Consider the following 19344-nt stretch of genomic DNA (forward strand, 5'->3'; position numbering starts at 1 on the left):
CTTGTTGCTTATTGACTTTCTATATGCTAATAATGAGAAGGACCTCAGGCCCTGCCGATCTGAGGCTAACATCTGCTATTAGTTCTTTGCCTTTGAGTTTGTTCTTTTATTTTAGATGACAAAGATACTGGAATTGGAAATAGGAAGACAAGTAGCTAAGATGGTAGAGAGGCCAGAAAGCAATACAGAGTTCCTCTTCCCAAAACCTCCTCTGAACAGATCTAGAAAATATACCAGAACACATCTTGATAGGAAATCTGAGACAAAGGTAGAGTGAGTTCTTTTTCCATCCCAGGTAAACAGAGGGAGAAAGTAAAGGTCTAAGGTCATGGGAAGGGGACTGACTGGAGCTAAGAGGTATATAACACACCTCAGAGCCTAGGGAAAAACTGTGAAAGAATAGGTTTAAAACCCATATGGTAGTACCAAGTACAAGTTGTGGGAACACATCCACACCGATAAGTTTGACATCTACTACTTAGCTCCAGGTCACAGATCTAAGGAGAGGAACTGCATGCAGAGATAATATTCAAGTAGTAGGTAACAAATACAGATCCTGAGGAGTGTATCCAGCAAGGAGCAAATTCAGAAGCAAGGTACTGCTGTGTGGCTCAGACCCCAGCTCTTCACACAATCTGAAGGCAACAGAGAAACATCCAGGGCAGAAATCCCAAACTAAAAAGGTATAAATCAGCAGAGTTTCCCAGCTGACAGTGGTGAAGCATCTACTGTTGCTCAGACTCAAATCCAAATCAGAAATATGAAGAGCTCAGACCAACAATAAGACTGTGCCCTGGATCAGATCACTGAAAACTTTCAGGTCTCCAGCCTAAGTTTCCACTGAGAGACTGGAATAACATCCAATAGCCCAAGAATAATATAACAGTCAATACCCACCCCCAGATCCAGCCCAGATAATACCTCCAGAAGTATTCAAAATTTAGACCTAAGAGAAAGTCTGAAATTGGGATGAAGACTGAAAGAGCATGCAAACAAAAAAAAGAATCCCATCCCAAAAAACCATTATGGTGTTGGGGACGCTGAAGACACAAATCCAGAAGAGGAGAATGACTCCAAAACACCAACAAAGACTCAGAAAAACACAGAAGTCCTGGAAGGGATGAAACAACAGGTTTGGTTTTTTAAAAAGAGTTTTTAAGAGCTTGTTATAAATGAAAAGAAAAGTCTAGAAGAAAGATTGGGGGGAGGAAGGGGAAGGGAATGAGGGTTGATATAGTACCGATTCTTTGCCAGTCTCTGGGCTCAGTACTTCTATAATTCTTTTTTTTGATCCTCACCACAACTCTGGAAGGTTCTATTATCATGCCCATTTTATAGTTGAGAAACTGAGGCAAACAGAGGTGAAGCCTAGGGTCATCAAACTAGTAAGCTTTGAAGCCTAGATTTGAACTCTGGTTCTCCTGACTCTGGGCTCAGTCTCTCTCTAGTCACTGTGCTAAGAGCTGAAAAGAAGTGAGAGCTACAGAAAAAAAAAAGAACTAAAAAGGGTATTAACTACTTGGCACAAGAGTTACAAAATTTTGTCCATGTAACAGACTCTTAAATATTAGAATGAACCAAAGGAAGCTAATGATTCCCTGAGATAACAAGAAACATTAAAAGAAAACCAAAAGACTGAAAATACAGAAGACTATAAAGTGTTCCATAATTCCATAATAAAAACAAGTGATGTTGAAAACAGAGAAGAGATACTTTAGGAATCTTTGGACAATCTGAAAACCGTGATCCAAAAAAAAAATCTAAATAGCCTTTCTTTTTTTATTGTTTTTATTAAAGACATTATTTGAGTTTTACAATTTTCCCCCCAATCTTACGTACCTCCCCCCACCCCCCCCCACGGAAAGCATAAATATCATATTTCAAGAAATCATAAAAGAAAATTGCCTAGACTTCTTAGAAACAGTAGACAAAAATGGAATTAGAAAGAAACCATTGTTCACACCTAAAAGGAAACCCGCAAATGAAAACTCCTGGGAACATTATAGCCAAATTCATAGCTTCCAGGTCAAAGAAATATACTAAAAGCAGTCTGAAAAAAAAGAACATAAGTACCAAAGAGCCCCCATTAAAACTCATGCAAGATTTAACAGCCACTACTATAAAAAAGCAGAAAGCTTGAAAAAAAACATCCCAAAAGGCAAAGGAAATAGGGTTACAACCAAGAATAATTACTCTGTACACCTGAATCTAATCCAACAGGATCAGGAAAATGGGTCTTTAAAGAGAACCTCTAAGCATTCTTGATAAAAAAGACTAGAGATGCATAAACACTCTAGTTCAAACAACAGGAGTCATGAGAAACAAAAGTTAAAAAATGAGCAAACAAATATAAAGGACTAAGCAAGAATAACCTATTTACCATCTAAAATTGGGAGATAAATATGTGTCCCTTAAGAATCTGTCATCATAGATCATAAGCAAAACAAATTTTAACTACACATTAAATATTGGAAAGGGGGACTGCTAGGCAGCGCAGTGGATAAAGCACTGGCCCTGGAGTCAGGAGTATCTGGGTTCAAATCCAGTCTCAGACACTTAATAATTACCTAGCTGTGTGGCCTTGGGCAAGCCACTTAACCCCATTTGCCTTGCAAAAAACCTAAAAACAAACAAGCAAACAAACAAATATTGGAAAGGGCATAGGGTTAAGGATAACTTTTTAAACTTTTATATAAGTTTGAAAAGGCACAGACAAACAACCAAAAAGGAACCTCATTTCCAGACTAGTAATTTGAACAAGGGAATGGCATTAACATGGTATATCTGGATTCTAGCAAGGCATTTGAAAAGGTTTCCATACAATACATTTAATATTTGTCCTTCAATTTTATTTATTTATTTATTTAAGGTCATAGGGTTTAAGAGTAACTTGACCAAGGTCACACAGCTAGGCAATTATTAAGTGTCTGAGACTAGATTTGAACTCAGGTCCTCCTGACTCCAGGGCAAGTGCTCTATCCACTGTGCAGCCTACCTGCCCCCTTGTCCTTCATTTTTGAAGAAGACCACAACAATCAAGGAAGCCATGCCAAGAAAAGCACATGAATTGGATCTGAGGGAGGGGGTGCTGTGCTAAGTCACCAGCCTCACTTTCTCCTTCAGATCCCTCTGGGTCCAGTGGCCAGATATGAATCAGGACAATGGAGAAGGCCCTGAATGTGAGGCAATCAGGGTTAAGTGACTTGCCCAAGGTGTCACACGGCTAGTAAGGGGCAAGTGTCTGAGGCTGGATTCAAACTCCCATTCTCCTGAATCCAAGGCCAGTGCTCTATCCATTGTGTAAGTTAAGTTAAGTTTGGAACTGGATGAATGATTGGAATGCAAAAGCATTGATTAATGGCTCAATGTCAACATGGAAGCATCTCTAATATAGTACCAAAGATCCTTCTTTGGCCCTGCTCTGTTCAACATATTAAAAGCATCACACTAGAGCACCATTCCTTGACAGTAGGAAGATTCATTTTTCTATTCCCCAGAATCTAAATAATACACTGCATATAGTGGATACTTTAAAGTCAGCAGCACTGAATTCAGCAAAGGCAGAGATGGTAGATCATTGTGCTCTAGAGGAAAGAGTACAAATTTGGAGTGAGAAGATTTGGTCTTACCACTCTGCCACTTGGAATCTGTAGGATGTCTGGAAAACAATTTAATCTGGGCTTCATTTTCCTCATATCTGAACTGAGGGGATCTTTGGGGTTGCTTTCAACACTAAATCTGTGCTCTAGTATATGCTTAAAGGATACAAAGGATACAAAGCTAAGGGGATGACTGATAGATTTGATGAAAGAACTGAAATTTCAAAAGATCATTTGATCATAGATCTAGAGCTAGCAAGGGTCATAGATGTCACCTTAGTTCAATCCCATCATTTTATATATGAAGAACCTAAGATCCATTTTAAATGACCAAGTAATAAGTGGCACAGGCAGGATTTGAATTCAGGTCCAAGTTCAACACTGAGACTGCAACAGTCTTGAAATGGTGGACTGAAGAGAAGATAAAATTTAATAGAGATAAATATAAGTCTTGTATTTGGTTAAGTTTTAACAAGTTCAAGAAGAAGATGATAGTGTAAATAAATAAACAAATAAATAAAATTCATTAGTTCCTATGTGAGAGATGCAGGGTTTCTAGTACAATGAAAACTCAGTAAGGGAGAGTAATATGATTTGCAAAAAGGTTAATAGGATCTTAGACTATGTGAGTCCAAACTCCAAATCTGGAGTAATAAAGGTGACAGTCCAGTTGTACTCTGTTAACCAGGTTACATATATTCAAAGGAAAGTTACAAGGAACGGATCTGAAAAAAATGTAGTAGATGGTACTGGCTGAAGGAGCTAGAGATACTGAAATCTGGGGAAATGTAGCAACTCTTTAAGTATACAAAGAATTTTCATGTGGAAAAAGGATTGTTAATTTAGTCTACTGGTCCTATAGTGAAAAATTATGAACATTGGGTAGAAATTAGAGGTAGTCTGTACATTGAATTTTTTTTTCTAACAATATGAGCTGTCCAAAAGTGGAATGGCTTCCTCAGGGTGTTCACTGTCACTGGAAATCAAAATGAGGATGATTCTAATCAACTTCTAGTTGAGTTTTTTTTTTTTAAAAGGAATCTAGTGGGGTGGCTAGGTGGCGTAGTGGATAAAGCACCGGCTTGGAGTCAGGAGTACCTGGGTTCAAATCCGGTCTCAGACACTTAATAATTACCTAGCTGTGTGGCCTTGGGCAAGCCACTTAACCCCATTTGCCTTGCCAAAAACCTAAAAAAAAAAGGAATCTGTAACTACATTGGTATAGGGAATTCTCAGTAAATTTCCTCTATCAGTATAGAATGTACCTGCTACCTGATCCACAACTTAAGAGAAATTAAGTGACACTTGCCCAGTCAATATTTATCAGATGCAGGGGTGGCTAGGTGGTGCAGTGGATAAGGCACCAGCCCTGGAGTCAGGAGTACCTGGGTTCAAGTCTGATCTCACACACTTAATAATTACCTAGCTGTGTGACCTTGGGCAAGCCACTTAACCCCATTTGCCTTGCAAAAACCTTAAAAAAATATATGTATCAGATGCAGGACCTGAATCTTCATCTTTCTGACCCAAAGATTGGTATTGTTTGCCCTAAATGGGATTTAATATTGCAATTTTATGCAGCATCTTTCTCTTGAGATCACAGCATTACACAATCACAGTATTTTATAGGACCTCTGTCAACCCATAACACACAATTTCCCTATTTACAACATCTGTCAAACAGGGAAAGTGAAGATTATATTTTCAGAGATGGAGAACTGAGGCAAGGATATGTTGACCAGCATCAAAATCAGATCTTAAGACTTAGACTCTCTTAAAAGTCTTCTACAAATCCTTATGTAGAAAGGAACCAAATCTATTGGCAGATTGGGGGTGGCATGAGGGAATTTACCAACTGTATCCAAAAGACTAGATTTAAGCATTTAAGCATACACTGATTTGCCTTAACCATATATTCCACTCCTTCCCACCCCACTAGCCCTACCAACTCAGGGACAACCCTAGACCAGTGGTCCATTTACCCCATGGAATCACCTATCCACAGCCCATCCTCAGGCTATAGGGCAAGAGGAAGGGTATTATTTCCCTTGAGGTCAATTGATGTGATTCAGGATGAATCCCCACTGAAGAAAAGAAACTCCCTCCTTCCCATTGTTCCCAGGGCCCAGGGGCAGCCAGCTGACCCCAAAACCCATACTCTTTTTTTTAGGTTTTTGCAAGGCAATGGGGTTAAGTGACTTGCCCAAGACCACACGGCTAAGTAATTATTAAGTGTCTGAGGGTGGATTTGAACTCAGGTCCTCCTGACTCCGGGGCCGGTGCTCTATCCACCGCGCCCCCCTAGCGGCCCACCCCGGACTTTTACAATACGCCTGGTGAGGGAGATGGGCCCAGCACCACGAGGCCCTTTTGAACAGGCGGGGAAACTGAATCAGCCGCAGAGGGGAATCCGGAGGCATCCTCCCTCACCGCCAGCTGTGCCAAGACTCACACTCAGACCTTCGCACCCCGAGTCTGGCCAATCTGTGTTGGCAGGGGATGAAAGAGAGGAGGGGATGGGGGTCTCCTCACCCTTAGGTCGGATCCCTTCGATTCCAGGGTCGGCCTTACCCACCGCCCCTTGAAGATGACTTTCCTGAGGGCTGGCACAGAATAACGCCAGCTCGGCCATCTCTCTTTTACCGAGAGCCCTGCCCAGAGAAGGCGGTCGAGAATTTTCTAGAACGAAGCGGTGACGTCCTGAGGGTCCGGGAACCTGCTGCGGGTGGCCTCCATCGTCCCTCGAGCTTCGCGCCTTCTAGGTTTCCCGCTCCGCCAGTCGGTGCGCAGGCATGCGCAGAGTTGTGTGCGGCGGGCGGGGCGGGGCGGGGAGGGAAGGCCGCGGAGAAGCTCTTGGGGCAGCCCCCTCCCCCCGACCCCGTCCCATTCATAACGCTCTCACCTTTTCCCCTCGCCCCTCCCACCTCCCACCCTCTGACTCGCTCATTGGACTCGACCCTTGCCCGCCCCGCCCCTCGCCCTTCCCCCCCCGGTCCTCGCCCTTCGAAGGTCCATAGAGTCTTTGCCCCCGCGGAGGCCGGACCCGGGCTTTCCCGCCGCCTCCCGGCCTCGCCCGTAGCCTCCACCTGCTCCCGGCGCCGACGCCTCCGGCGCCCGCTCCCAGGCCCGCCCCGCCCGTTCGCTCGCCTCCGAGGCGCGGGGATGCGCTCCCTGCGGGCCCTCCGGGGGGCTCTGCTGGGGTCGGGCGGCCGCTCCCCCGGGAGCGGGGCGTGGGGCGCCCTCGGCGGCGGCGGCGTCCGCCACCGCCTGAACGGAGCCGCGGCGGCGGCGCAAGGCAGGGAGGCGCCCGACGGCCACCAGCCGCACCAGCCGCACCAGCCGCACCAGCCGCAGCATCCCAAGGAACAGTAAGGAGGGCGGGGGGCGGGAGGGGGACTCGCCGCGGCAGCGCCCCGGCTCCGGCGCCTTCGCTCCCTCCTCCTCGGGCAAGCTCGCGGCGCTCTCCCCAGCTCCCCCACCCGCCGCGATGCCCTTCCCTTGGGAGCTGGGGGTCTGGGTGCGCCCCACCCGGGCTATCCTGCGGAGCCCCCCGGGACGGGGATTGAGTCACATCGATCCTCCGGACTGCGCCTTGGCCAGGTGCGTACGTGGGCCGCGCCCCGCCCCGGGGGGCCACCCCCTCTGCATCCCACTTCAGGCCCCCCGACCCCCGCTCGGGGTCTTCAGGCCCAGCTGGAAGCCCTCCTTGCACCCATAGGTGTATTGTCTGTGATGCTGGGGAAGGGGCGTTTCCACGTGGACCCCTCGAATTGAGTGTGTGCCTGTGGAGGGGCGGGTGGGGGCAGCTATGGCTGCATAATATTTCCATCATTTCTAGATCTATTTATATCTCTATCTCTATAGAGATAGGGATTTAGATAGATCTAATGTATATCTATCTCTATCTAGATAGATATAGATGTATATACTATTATAGATAGATAGAATGTATATATATATATAGATAGAATGTATCTATATAGATATAATGTAATCTATAGATAGATGTAATATAAAGATGTATATACTATTATAGATACAATGTATATCTATCTATATAGATAAATATAATGTATATCCATATAGATAGATATAATGTATATCTGTATATAGATATAGATAGATAGATAGATAGATATGGAGATATATATATATATATATATATATATATATATATATATATGTCTGTGCCCTCACCAATAACTGGCCTGGGTGAGCCGAAGGGTTGATGACTTGTTAATGCTGCAGTATCTCAAACCTGTGTGTGTGTGTGTGTGTGTGTGTGTGTGTGTGTGTGTGTGTGTGTGTGTGTGTGTTTACACAGCAGCACCTGTGTGGGTCATAAATGGAGGTCCCAACATTTACAGATGAGGGTCGATTTTTTTTTGTCAGTATTCAAAAAGGGGAACTTTTTTGTACCCACCTCACAGCCTTGTGAGGATGGAATGAAATCATATTTGAAAAGCCTGGCACTGATTCTCTTCCTGCCCTCCTCCCCCTTTGCAATTATCTGAGAATTAGATTCCCCTGCCTCCGGGTCAGCCAGCAAGCCAGACTAGGATCTTGTTTGCTTAGGTGTGGGTACATACATGTTGACCTTTCTCCATTGCCCCCAACTGTTCCCATTCTTTGGAAGTCTGTGTGAGTCTGCACCTTTCTTCCCTGCTGTGGAGATTTTGCTAGTGCTTAACCTCTGGGTCCTAGTCTAGTTTCTCTCCTCCTGCTTCCTGCCTCAGTTTGGGATGCCAGACTAAGGAGGTGGGATGGGAAAAGTCATGATTCTCAAAGGCTTCCACATACACATTCATGTGCCTATATGCACACAGGCACAGGCACACGTATGTAGATAGAGATATAAATACATATCTCTATATAATCAGCCCTCTCTTTTGTCTGATTTTTTGGCAGAAATAGATATTTTGGCAGAAATAGATATAAATGCCATCTAAAACCTGCATTATAGAGAAATAACATTAAAAAAAATTCCTCACTCCTGAAGTTTATTTCATAAAAAACAAAGGATAAAGACAACCTTCCTGGGGTGGCTAGGTGGCGCAGTGAACAGAGCACAGGCCTTGAAGTCAGGAATACCTGGGTTCAAATCCAACCTCAGACGCTTAATAATTACCTAGCCGTGTGGCCTTGGACAAGCCACTTAACCCCATTGCCCTGAAAAATCTAAAAAACCAAAAAAATAAAAATAAAAAAAGACAACCTTCCTGAAATTTTAATCTATGTGGCCCCCCAGTTTTTAAACTGACACCACAAATGCCATGTATCACAGATTAAGAAATCTACTGCAGGGGGTGGCTTGGCAGTGCAGAGTCAGGAGTACCTGAGTTCAAATGTGGCCTCAGACACTTAATAAATACCTAGCTGTGTGGCCTTGGGCAAGCCACTTAACCCCATTGCCTTTAAAAAAAAAACACTTAAAAAAAGCCTAAAAAAAAAAGAAATCTACTTCACTACTTCCCAATATACACAAAAGTGTCCTTAATGTATTGAATGGGTTTGTTGTTAAATTGCATCCAACTCTTTGTAACCCCATATGGGGTTTTCTTGGCAAGGATACTGGGAGTGGTTTGCCATTTCTTTTTCCATTGAATTAAGGCAAACAAAAGTTAAGAGACTTAACCTTAGTATTTGAAATAATATTTGAAAAGCCTGGCACTGGTTTCCTTCCTGCCTTCCCCTCCCCCTCCCAGTTCTCTGAAAATTAGATTCCCCTGCCCTAGAGGCACACAGTCAGTGATTGGTCTGACACTGGATTTGAATCCAGATCTTCCTGATTCCAAACCCGGAACTCTATCCACTGAGCTACCTAGTTGTCCTCCCTGAATGGCAACAAAAGATGAAAATAACACAGTTTTATTGTCCCTTTCCCCCCAAACAGATAAAAGTATTTAAATTTTAAAGAATGAGCCCTCTCAGGTTATTCTCTTTCCCTCTCAATATAAAAAAACTGGAAGATAAGTAAACTAGTCATCTGAGTTAGCTTTCCAACAACCTTTGGGAAAAGAAGCCAGTGATATACCAAATTCAGCTCTCTTTTACACACACACACAAAGTGCTGCGGGAATGGAGAAGGAAGGTAGCTCCTATTTATTCCCTAGCAGCACAAGAATTAATCATCTTTCAATATTGTCCTGGGACTTGTGCTTTCTGAGTGAAGAATGTTACTCCAGACAAGGGAGGAGTGGCACTGAAATAGAGACTCCCAGATGGAGACATACAAAAAAGAGAAAAAAACCTCCCCTCTGGACCCCAAAGGTGTACCAACTTTGTGCCTTTCTTCTCCCCAGGCATAAATACCACTCTCTTTTCCTCTTGAAGTACCCTTCTGAATTGAAGTCAATTTTCTTCTCCATTCCACTGTCCACTCCTGTACTTTCCCTTCCTTCATTGAAGACTACTCACTTCCTTCTAACCTGGTTTGGCCATTAGAAATAGGGAATCTTTCCTCTTTCCCCTTTCTTTTTAGCTAGTGCTTGTCCTTTGTTCCTTTCCAGAAGGGTATTGATTCCAATTGACTGTTGGACTTGAAAAGCATCTGATAAACTTAAACCCTTGAGAGTTATCTCAAGTTATTCCCTCTCCCGGGGATATTAGGGATATAGACTCTTTAATAAAAGATATTTGAAGACTGAAAAATCTTCAGAAGTCAAAAAACAAACCCACAAACTTCCTTCTTTTTTTTTTACTTTGTTTTGGGGTTTTTTTGCGAGGCAATGGGGATTAAGTGACTTGCCCAAGGTCACATAGCTAGGTAATTATCAAGTGTCTGAGATTGGATTTGAACTCAGGTCCTCCTGACTCTAGGGCCGGTGTCCTATCCACCTAGCTGCCCCAAACCCATAAGCTTCTAATTGTAGGCACTATGACAGAGTAGGAGACATATTTTTGGGGGGAGGGGGAACCTTCCTGCATATCTGAGATGTAGCCATTTACATTTCTACTCATAAGACAGTCCTTAACCCCTGCTCCTAGAAGTGTCAGGAGAGAAGTCTAGAGAATGTGTCTAAGACCTCTGATCTCTCCCCTTATCCACATCCCCAAACAGTGATTCATCAGAGAGTGGCATGCTGTCCCGCCTGGGTGACCTGCTCTTCTACACCATTGCTGAAGGACAAGAAAGGATCGCCATCCATAAGTTTACTGCTGTGAGCTATTCTCCAGCTTCCCCTATTCAGCTCCCCAAGTTTTTGAAGGAGTAGAAGGGAAAAAAAGGGCAGAATGTATGCAAAACTGCTGTTGGTAACCTATAATACATGAGGTTAAGTAACTAGTAGTATAAAAGCTTCTAGGTTACCATCTTACCCCTGTTTCAGGCATGCCTATTGACCTTCCTGGTCAATTAGGATAGTTTCTAAGAAACTATCCTTTGATCTTAAGCCTTTGAACTCTGAACCAGTGAACAGAACCAATACAGAAGTTACTATTTGTCTTTATGAGAGAGACCAATAATGGAGCTACTGCAGTACTTTTTCATAGAACTATAGAACCATAACAGGTTAGTGGAACGTGTTTCAGAAGTACTTTGTCCAAAGCATGTATCAGTCACCAGTACAGCAACCCCAGAAGGTCATAGGGATTCTGTCAAGCCTCTTATTTGAATTATTCCAATTTTAGGAAAGTCACTGAGTATCTATTCCATTCTTCCTTAGCTTGAGGTGAAATCTACCTCCCTCCTAACTCCTCGCCATTGGTCCCAGTTCCATTATTAAAGACTGAGATCAGGAAAAAACACTACCATGTTTCACTACACATAGTTAAATGTGGTCTGGCAAAGATATTGGGTTAGGAAGGGATAGAGAAAGAACTCATTCCAGAACTCATGGAACCATCTCTTTCCCATGAAGGCACTGAGAGCTACCGGGCTGCAGACATCAGATCCCCGACTCCGGGACTGTATGAGCCAGATGCGACGAATGGTTCGAGAATCCAGCAGTGGGGGTCTCTTAGACCGTGATCTCTTTAGGAAGTAAGAGCCCGGGTACAAGAGCACTTCTTTCACTTCTATCTAAAAATCACAAATTCATAGGATATTAAAACTGAAAGGGATTTTAGAGTTTACTTCATCCAGTCTATTTTTATAGAAGAGGAAACTGTGACCCAGAGACTGTGATTCACCCAAGGTAGTTAGCCACAAACTCTAGCACAGTTCTCATCTTACCATTTCCTCCCTCTAACCTAAAGGGATCTGGGTGGGTGTAATATTTTAACTTCATCCCTCCAATTCAACTGTGATTGTGTGGTACAGATGTGTGAGCAGCAACATTGTGCTCCTGACCCAGGCATTCCGAAAGAAGTTTGTTATTCCTGACTTTGAGGAGTTCACAGACCATGTGGATCGTATCTTTGAGGAGTCCAAAGAACGCACAGGAGGCAAGGTGAGGAACAGACAGTAGAGGAGAAAGGACTATACTCTGGGGTAGAATATACATTCTGCTTTAAGGTCTTCTGTGGCTAAAGGAATAGGATTATGAATGGGTCCCAATGATAAGGAACCAAATGGCAGCCCTATCCCAGTTCAGTAAAGTTTCTGAGGTTTCCAGGAGGAAAGGAAGGAAGAAGACCAACGATCATAAGGATTGGGCAACTTGATAGAAATATATATCTAAAGGAAACTGTTGCAAGTTAATGTATATACATCTATATCTAAAGGAAGCAAGTTTCAAGTTTCAAATTTCCTTCTTTGTTCCTTCTAAGTAGTTCCTTGACATGCTTAAGGACCACAAAAGGAAGGAATCATCCAAAATACATAATAATGAACTTTGGGCTGGGGGTGAGGACATGTAGAAAGCCACAATTTGTAAAAATTGTATTTGAAAAGCTGAAAGATTTAAAACCTCGAAGTCTTCAACTAGAGATTGGAGACCACTTATTGAGAATGTTGTTGAAGGTTAGATGACCTCTGAGATACCTTCCCGCTCTGCAATTATGTGAAATTTTCACTTGTTATTAATTGTCCTGGCACCCTTTACTTTATCTTATCTTCTCTCTTCTCCTGGTCCTCCCTCCCTTCTTTTCTTTCTTTCTTCACTCTCTCCCCAAACCACCCCTTGCCCAGGTGGCAGCCTACATTCCCCAGCTAGCCAAGTCAGATCCTGATCTCTGGGGTGTCTCCCTCTGCACAGTGGATGGACAAAGGTAAGGATGCTGGAGAAGGGAGAAGAGTCGGCAGAAAGGGAATAGTGGCAGGGCTGAGGCCACCTTTTTCATAGCTTTTCTCTATCTCTAGGCACTCAGTAGGACAAACTAAGATGCCCTTCTGTCTCCAGTCCTGTGTGAAGCCCCTCACTTATGCCATATCTGTCAGCAACCTGGGCACTGACTATGTGCATAAATATGTGGGCAAAGAGCCCAGTGGTCTACGTTACAACAAGCTTTCCCTCAATGAGGAAGGTGAGAGCTGCCACACCTCAGACCAAAGCATTGGCTGCTCCTTCCCTTCTAGTACTTCTTGCTTTTCTCTCTCTCTTCTTTTAGCTCAGTATTTTCCACCTTCTCAGGAAAATGGTCTGTGAATTTTGGACTGACCAACAGAATGAGAGTACTGAGGGCAGTTGAGGGTGGGAAACAATCATGTCCCAGAGCTCCCTCTGATAAAGCTTTGGGTGAAATTGTGTCTCCCCAGGAATCCCTCATAATCCAATGGTAAATGCTGGTGCCATTGTTGTGAGTTCCCTGATAAAGGTAAGGATCGTGACCTCAGCCCCAAAATAATGGCAGGCTTATTCAACCTCTGTATTCCCTATTTTCCATGGAGGCAAAGTGTAACACCTCTCTGCCTTAGCTAGCTCTTCAAATAAGTTTACATCAAATTCTTGATTCCCCGGGAAGACATGGAGCCAGTATAAGGAGCCTGGTCTTAGCATCACTTTGAAAAAGTCCCAGTACAATGCCTTGGCAAAAGACCTTGGTCTTTAGAGAAGAGAAAAGGCTCTAGCTACCTCCCTGATCCTAGAGGCTAAGTGCCAGGACCAGGGGGAGGACAATACCTTTGTGTGCTGATTGGTCACCTCAGAGTGAGGGAGTAGACACAAGAGAGGGTGAATGGCCTGAATGGAAACAGCTATTACAGTCACCTGGAACTGCTGAGTTGACCTTGGGCAGGGGTATCAGACTGGCCCACCAGCTGTAGGCCTCCCAGGCCTTGAGCAATAATCCTGAGGGCAGCGACACCCTGGGAGCCAATCGCAGCCCCTGTTGAAGAAGGTGGTACCAGGCTGCCCTCCCCACACTGCTGAGGTGAGGGAGCCTGTGTCTTTGATCGTCTAAGCAGCACATTGGTGTGGGGAAGCAGGAGATGAGTCTGGTCCCCTCATTATTGCTCAATGTTGGCTGCTCTGAGTCATCTGTATCCAGATGTTACTCCCTACCTTCATTTCTATCATGTCTCTATTAGTCCTTTTCCCTCTTCCAGATCCCTCCATATCTATTCTGGGTTCATCATTCCATCCTTTCCCTTGTGCTAATTTATGTTTCTTTTTGCAGATGGACTGCAATAAAGCAGAGAAGTTTGATTTTGTAAGTTCCCTTGCTGCCACATGAAATATTCCCAGTAGCCTATGTATCAGTCCAAATTATGACTCTCATTCCCTGAAATGTGGAAAGCTACAAGCCCTTGCCTTGAATTGGGGAGCCCTTTGAGTTTCTGAGCTCTGTAGCCAAATGGGGATGAATTTTGAGTGATTCAGAAGACCTTGTCAACTTGGTCTTTGTCAGGGTAGAGATTTTTCTTACTTAGGTGGACTACTATTCCTGCCCCCTCTTATTCTCTTCTAGGTGTTGCAGTATCTGACCAAAATGGCAGGAAATGAATATATGGGTTTCAGCAATGCTACGTAAGATTCCATGAGAGAATTTTGGGGGGAAAGGGGAAATCTAAGGGTATTTTGGGGCATCTCCCATTCTTATAACTTAACAATCAATGTTTCATTTCACTGATATTTCATTGAGGTATAGCTTTTTTTTAAGGAGATAATGGATTGAGGTTGATAATGATTAGGACATTATCTAGGTTCCATCCCTGTTTTAGATGTTTCCTAATCTAGTCCTCCTGGAATAGATTGTTGGAAGATTTTCTGTAGTGATCCTACCCTGTTCAGTCAAAAGTTTAGTAAGATATCTATGATATGATTTTCCCCAAACTAAAGAAAAAATTTCACCTACTCTAAGCTTTAGGCTTAGTAACTTTAGTTTTTGCTGCAGGTTCCAATCAGAAAAGGAAACTGGGGATCGGAATTATGCCATTGGCTATTATCTCAAGGAAAAAAAGGTAATAGAGGGTTCTGGGGGAAGTTAATAGAAATTTCTGTTGAAACTAGAGGGGTAGGACACTTTAATTGGTGTTAAGGAATTTGGATGAAAAGCTATGATTTCTGCTGACTGAATGGTGCCGACTTAAAGTAGTAATGTGTTTCTCTATTCCTCCCCTGCAGTGTTTTCCTAAGGGAGTTGACATGATGGCTGCATTGGACCTCTACTTTCAGGTAAATAAAACGTTTTTGTGCCAAGGAAACCAGAGAAAAAAATACTCTCAGTGCTGAAGGGAATGTCTTTTAGGGAAGGCTTCTCCCATCCATCATAGTCCTCTATCCCTGCTCCCCATCCAAACTGAAGGTAGTGGTTGGGGTCACAAAATCCTCTACTGTACCCCTTATTTCCCTAGCTGTGCTCAGTGGAGGTGACATGTGAATCTGGCAGTGTCATGGCAGCCACACTCGCCAATGGTGGAATCTGTCCTATCACGGGTGAAAGTGTGCTGAGTGCTGAGGCTGTTCGCAACACCCTCAGCCTCATGCATTCCTGTGGCATGTATGACTTCTCTGGACAGTTTGCCTTTCACGTAAGTCTATTCGGGCTACCAACACTTTCTGTACAAAGATATTCAGGCTGCTCTTTCTTCTTTTCTTCCAGTCAGGAGGCTAAGACAAGAGCCTTTGGGGGTGGAGGGTAGGGGAAGAAGGACTTAAATATGGAAGGAAATTATAATTGTTTGGCCAAATTAGTGGCAATTTAGGGGAGATGTACATGTAAGAAAAATCATAGAATAATTATGAAAATATTCCAAAAAGAAAATATTTACAGGAGCCTGAGCAGCATCCTTGGCTCACAACTCAAGTGGGAAAACTCAAGAGATGGGCATGTGGCCTCTCCCACAGTGCTTATGTGGCTAAGTTCTGTATTTAGCCCCATAACTCAGCACATATTCAGCCCCATCTTTGATCCCCCCCAGGTGGGTCTCCCAGCCAAGTCTGCAGTGTCAGGAGCCATTCTGCTTGTGGTACCCAATGTCATGGGATTGATGTGCCTGTCACCTCCATTGGACAAGGTGGGGAACAGCCACAGAGGCATCAGCTTCTGCCAGGTAAGTTGCCCCTTTAGGACCCTTCTCCACTTACTAGCCTTTCTTCATCCAAATCAAATATTTTTTGTGTACCTGCTATTTGTCCCTTTGACTATAACTGCAGAAGCTGGTATCTCTCTTCAATTTCCACAACTATGACAATTTGCGGCACTGTGCAAAGAAGCTAGATCCTCGACGTGAAGGAGGAGAAGTAAGGGTAAGGAAAAATCATGGTTAGTTATAGAAATATCATAACTGCTTATCTAAGTTGGCCTAATTGCCAGGGCTGTGCATATGACACCATTGTCCTTAGGTAACTGATCTTTTCCCCCCAGAACAAGACTGTGGTGAACCTGCTTTTTGCTGCCTACAGTGGAGATGTATCAGCTCTTCGAAGGTACTATCATCCTAATGGCTAGAAATAAGAACTCAGGCTCAAAGATGACAAGTGACAACTTCTTTTGGTATTATGAGATGAAATAAGAACACTGAAACCCAGGGAGATAGTGACTTTACTGTGTCACACAGAGTAAGGCAACTGGGGATAGGCTTCTAGGGCTTCTAGACTAGTTCTAGAGAAGTGTGCTGTTATGTAGAAATGGGAGGCTAAGAGCAGGGCCATGGGGAATGACGATGCACCCAGCAAAGCTAAGGTCTGGTATTTCTGGGGATCATTCTTTTTTTTTTTAAATATTTTGTTTATTTGTTTTTCCAACTACATACAATGGTAGTTTTTAACCCATCTTTTTTTTTTTTTTGGCAAGGTTTTGAGTTTTACATTTTTCTCCCTCCCTTCTCTTCTCTCCTCCCTCCCCCCAACAGAAACCAATCCAATACAGGCTTTATAGCCATGTTAAACAATAGGTCCATATTGATCATGTTGTTAGGGAAGAATCAAATCCAAACTGAAGAAAGAAAACATTTAGAGAGAGAAAAAAAGGACATAATACATAAGATAACTTTTTAAAAATTGGAGATCATAAACTTTGGTCTTCATTTTAACTCGATAGCTCCTTCTCTGGATATGGATGGTATTTTCCATCACAAGTCTTTTAAAATTAACTTTATTGTGCTGCTGAAATGAACAAGTCCATCAGAGCTGACCATCGCCCTATATTGCTGTTAGTGTGTACAGCATTCTTCAGGTTCTGCTCATCTCCCTCAGCATCAGTTCATGCAAGTCTTTCCAGGCTTCTCTGAAATCCCATCCTTCCTGATTTCTTTCAGAACAATCATGTTCTATCATATACATATATCACAATTTGTTCAGTCATTCCTCAATTGATGGGCATCCCCTCAAATTCCAATTCCTTGCCCCACAAAAAGAGCTGCCATGAATATTTTTGTACATTTTAGGATTTTTACCCTTTTTCATGATTTCTTCAGGATACAGGTCCAGTAGTGGCATTGCTGGATCAAAGGGTGTGCGGTTTTATTGTCCTTTGTGTATAATTCTAAATTGCTCTCCGGAAAGGTTGGATCACATCACAACTCCACCAATAATGCATTAGTGTCCCGGTTTTCCCACATTTCCTCCAACTTTGATCATTTTTCTTTCTAGTCATATTGGCTAATCTGAGAGGTGTGGGGTAGTACTGCAGAGATGCTTTAATTTACATTTCTCTAATTGACAATTATTTAGAGCAATTTTTCATATAACTATAGATAGCTTTGATTTCTTCATCTTGAGAATTGTCTTCCCATGTATGGCCTTTGAACACTTATCAATTGAGGTTTTTTAAAATAAATTTGACTTAGTTCTCTATTTTAAAAAATGAGTCCTTTGTCAGAAACACTAGTGGTAAAAATTGTTTCCCAATTTACTATATTCCTTTTAATCTTAGTTGCAATGGTTTTTTGCAAAAACTTTTTAATTTGATGTGAGCAAAATTATCCAATTTGTCTTTCATAATGTCCTCTATCTCTTCTTTGGTCTTAAACTGCTCCCCTTTCCTAGTTCTGACTGGTAAACTATTCCTTGTTCTCCTAATTGGCTTATGATAGCATCTTTTACTGTCTAAATCCTGCATCCATTTCGATCTTATCTTGGAATAGGGTATGAGATGTTGGTTTCTGCCTAGTTTCTGCCTACTAGCTTCTGGTTTTCTTTTGGGTATCATTCTGACCCCACCCCAGGCAGCTAGGTGACACAGTGGATAGAGCACAAATCTTGGAGTCAGGAGGATGCAGTTCAAATCATGTCACAGACATTTGCCACTTACTCCCTGTGTGACCTTGGGCAAGTCACTTAACCGTGCTTGCCTCTCATCTGCGGCCATTTCCAGTCATCCTGATTCATATCTGGCCCCTGGATCCAGATGGCTCTGGAGGAGAAAGTAAAGCTGGTAACTTAGCATTCCACCCCCACCCCCCAATCTAATTCATGTGCTTGTCTTGGCATCACTTCCCTGATGTCGTGGTCTTCAAGAATGAAGGACAAGTTTCAATTTAGCTCCTAATCTTATGTGGGCACAAAATCACCAAAGTCCTGGAACTTAGAGCACTTCAGTATGACAGAAGCCCTCTTCCTTGTCCTCCTTCACATTTCTCTGAGGAGCAGCCCTGTTTCAGAAAGAATACCAACAGCTCTCATACTATTGCTCTTAGGTTTGCCTTATCCGCCATGGACATGGAACAGAAGGACTATGATTCCCGCACAGCACTCCATGTTGCTGCCGCAGAAGGTATCTTAAGGATTAGCAAGGCTCCAGGCCATAAAAGCCCACTTTTTTTTTTGTTTTTCCAACTACATTCAGTGGTAGTTTTTAACCAATCTAAGGACAATGGTGTCATATGCACAGCCCTGAGATACCCAAAAGGGGTATCTCACTACTTGTATCCCAATTATTTGCCATCACCTCACCTTCCTTTGCCTCTGACCTCTGCAAGGTTAGCAAACACAAAGAATGAGCCAGCCTCCACTAGAGTACATGTATACATTCAAATGGAGAATTGCCCTGAGCACCACAGGGGATAGACAAATTAGAGGCCCCTCAATGCAATTTGTAGCCAGAATTATTTCCTGCTGGTTAAGGGACACAAAGCTCCATTAAGGGTCAAGAGAGGATAATAGGGTCAGTTGTCAAGAGGCTTCCAAACTTTGAGACCTTCTTTCCTTCCCCCTTTGTACCTCTAGGACACCTGGAGGTCGTCAAGTTCCTGGTGGAAGCTTGCAAAGTAAATCCTTTTGTGAAGGATAGGTGAGTAGGAGGAACTAATAGCCTAGTAGCCTTTGTCCCTTTTTATCACTACCCAATCCCCTATTTTTCTGATTATTGCATTCTCCTTCACAGGTGGGGCAATATTCCCCTGGATGATGCTGTGCAGTTCAACCATCTGGAGGTGGTCAAACTACTTCAGGATTACCAGGACTCCTACACTTTGTCTGAGACT

At 43.3% G+C, this 19344-nt stretch overlaps 1 protein-coding gene across 1 annotated transcript; it reads left to right on the plus strand.

The window, feature by feature from the left end:
* Positions 1 to 6761: 6761 nt before the first annotated feature.
* On the plus strand, positions 6762 to 19341 carry LOC141512242 (glutaminase liver isoform, mitochondrial-like; the record flags this gene model as incomplete). Its single annotated transcript, XM_074221059.1, has 18 exons — positions 6762 to 6967; positions 10660 to 10759; positions 11459 to 11580; positions 11860 to 11989; positions 12670 to 12749; positions 12841 to 13004; positions 13237 to 13295; positions 14097 to 14129; positions 14388 to 14446; positions 14814 to 14880; positions 15044 to 15094; positions 15274 to 15450; positions 15841 to 15972; positions 16076 to 16168; positions 16287 to 16348; positions 18559 to 18635; positions 19088 to 19151; positions 19245 to 19341. Coding segments are annotated over exons 1-18 (1773 nt in total), but the record flags the coding sequence as incomplete, so codon positions are not given.
* Between the last annotated feature and the right edge of the window lie 3 nt (positions 19342 to 19344).

Source organism: Macrotis lagotis, chromosome 2, assembly GCF_037893015.1.
Source record: "Macrotis lagotis isolate mMagLag1 chromosome 2, bilby.v1.9.chrom.fasta, whole genome shotgun sequence".
Lineage (NCBI taxonomy): Eukaryota > Metazoa > Chordata > Mammalia > Peramelemorphia > Peramelidae > Macrotis > Macrotis lagotis.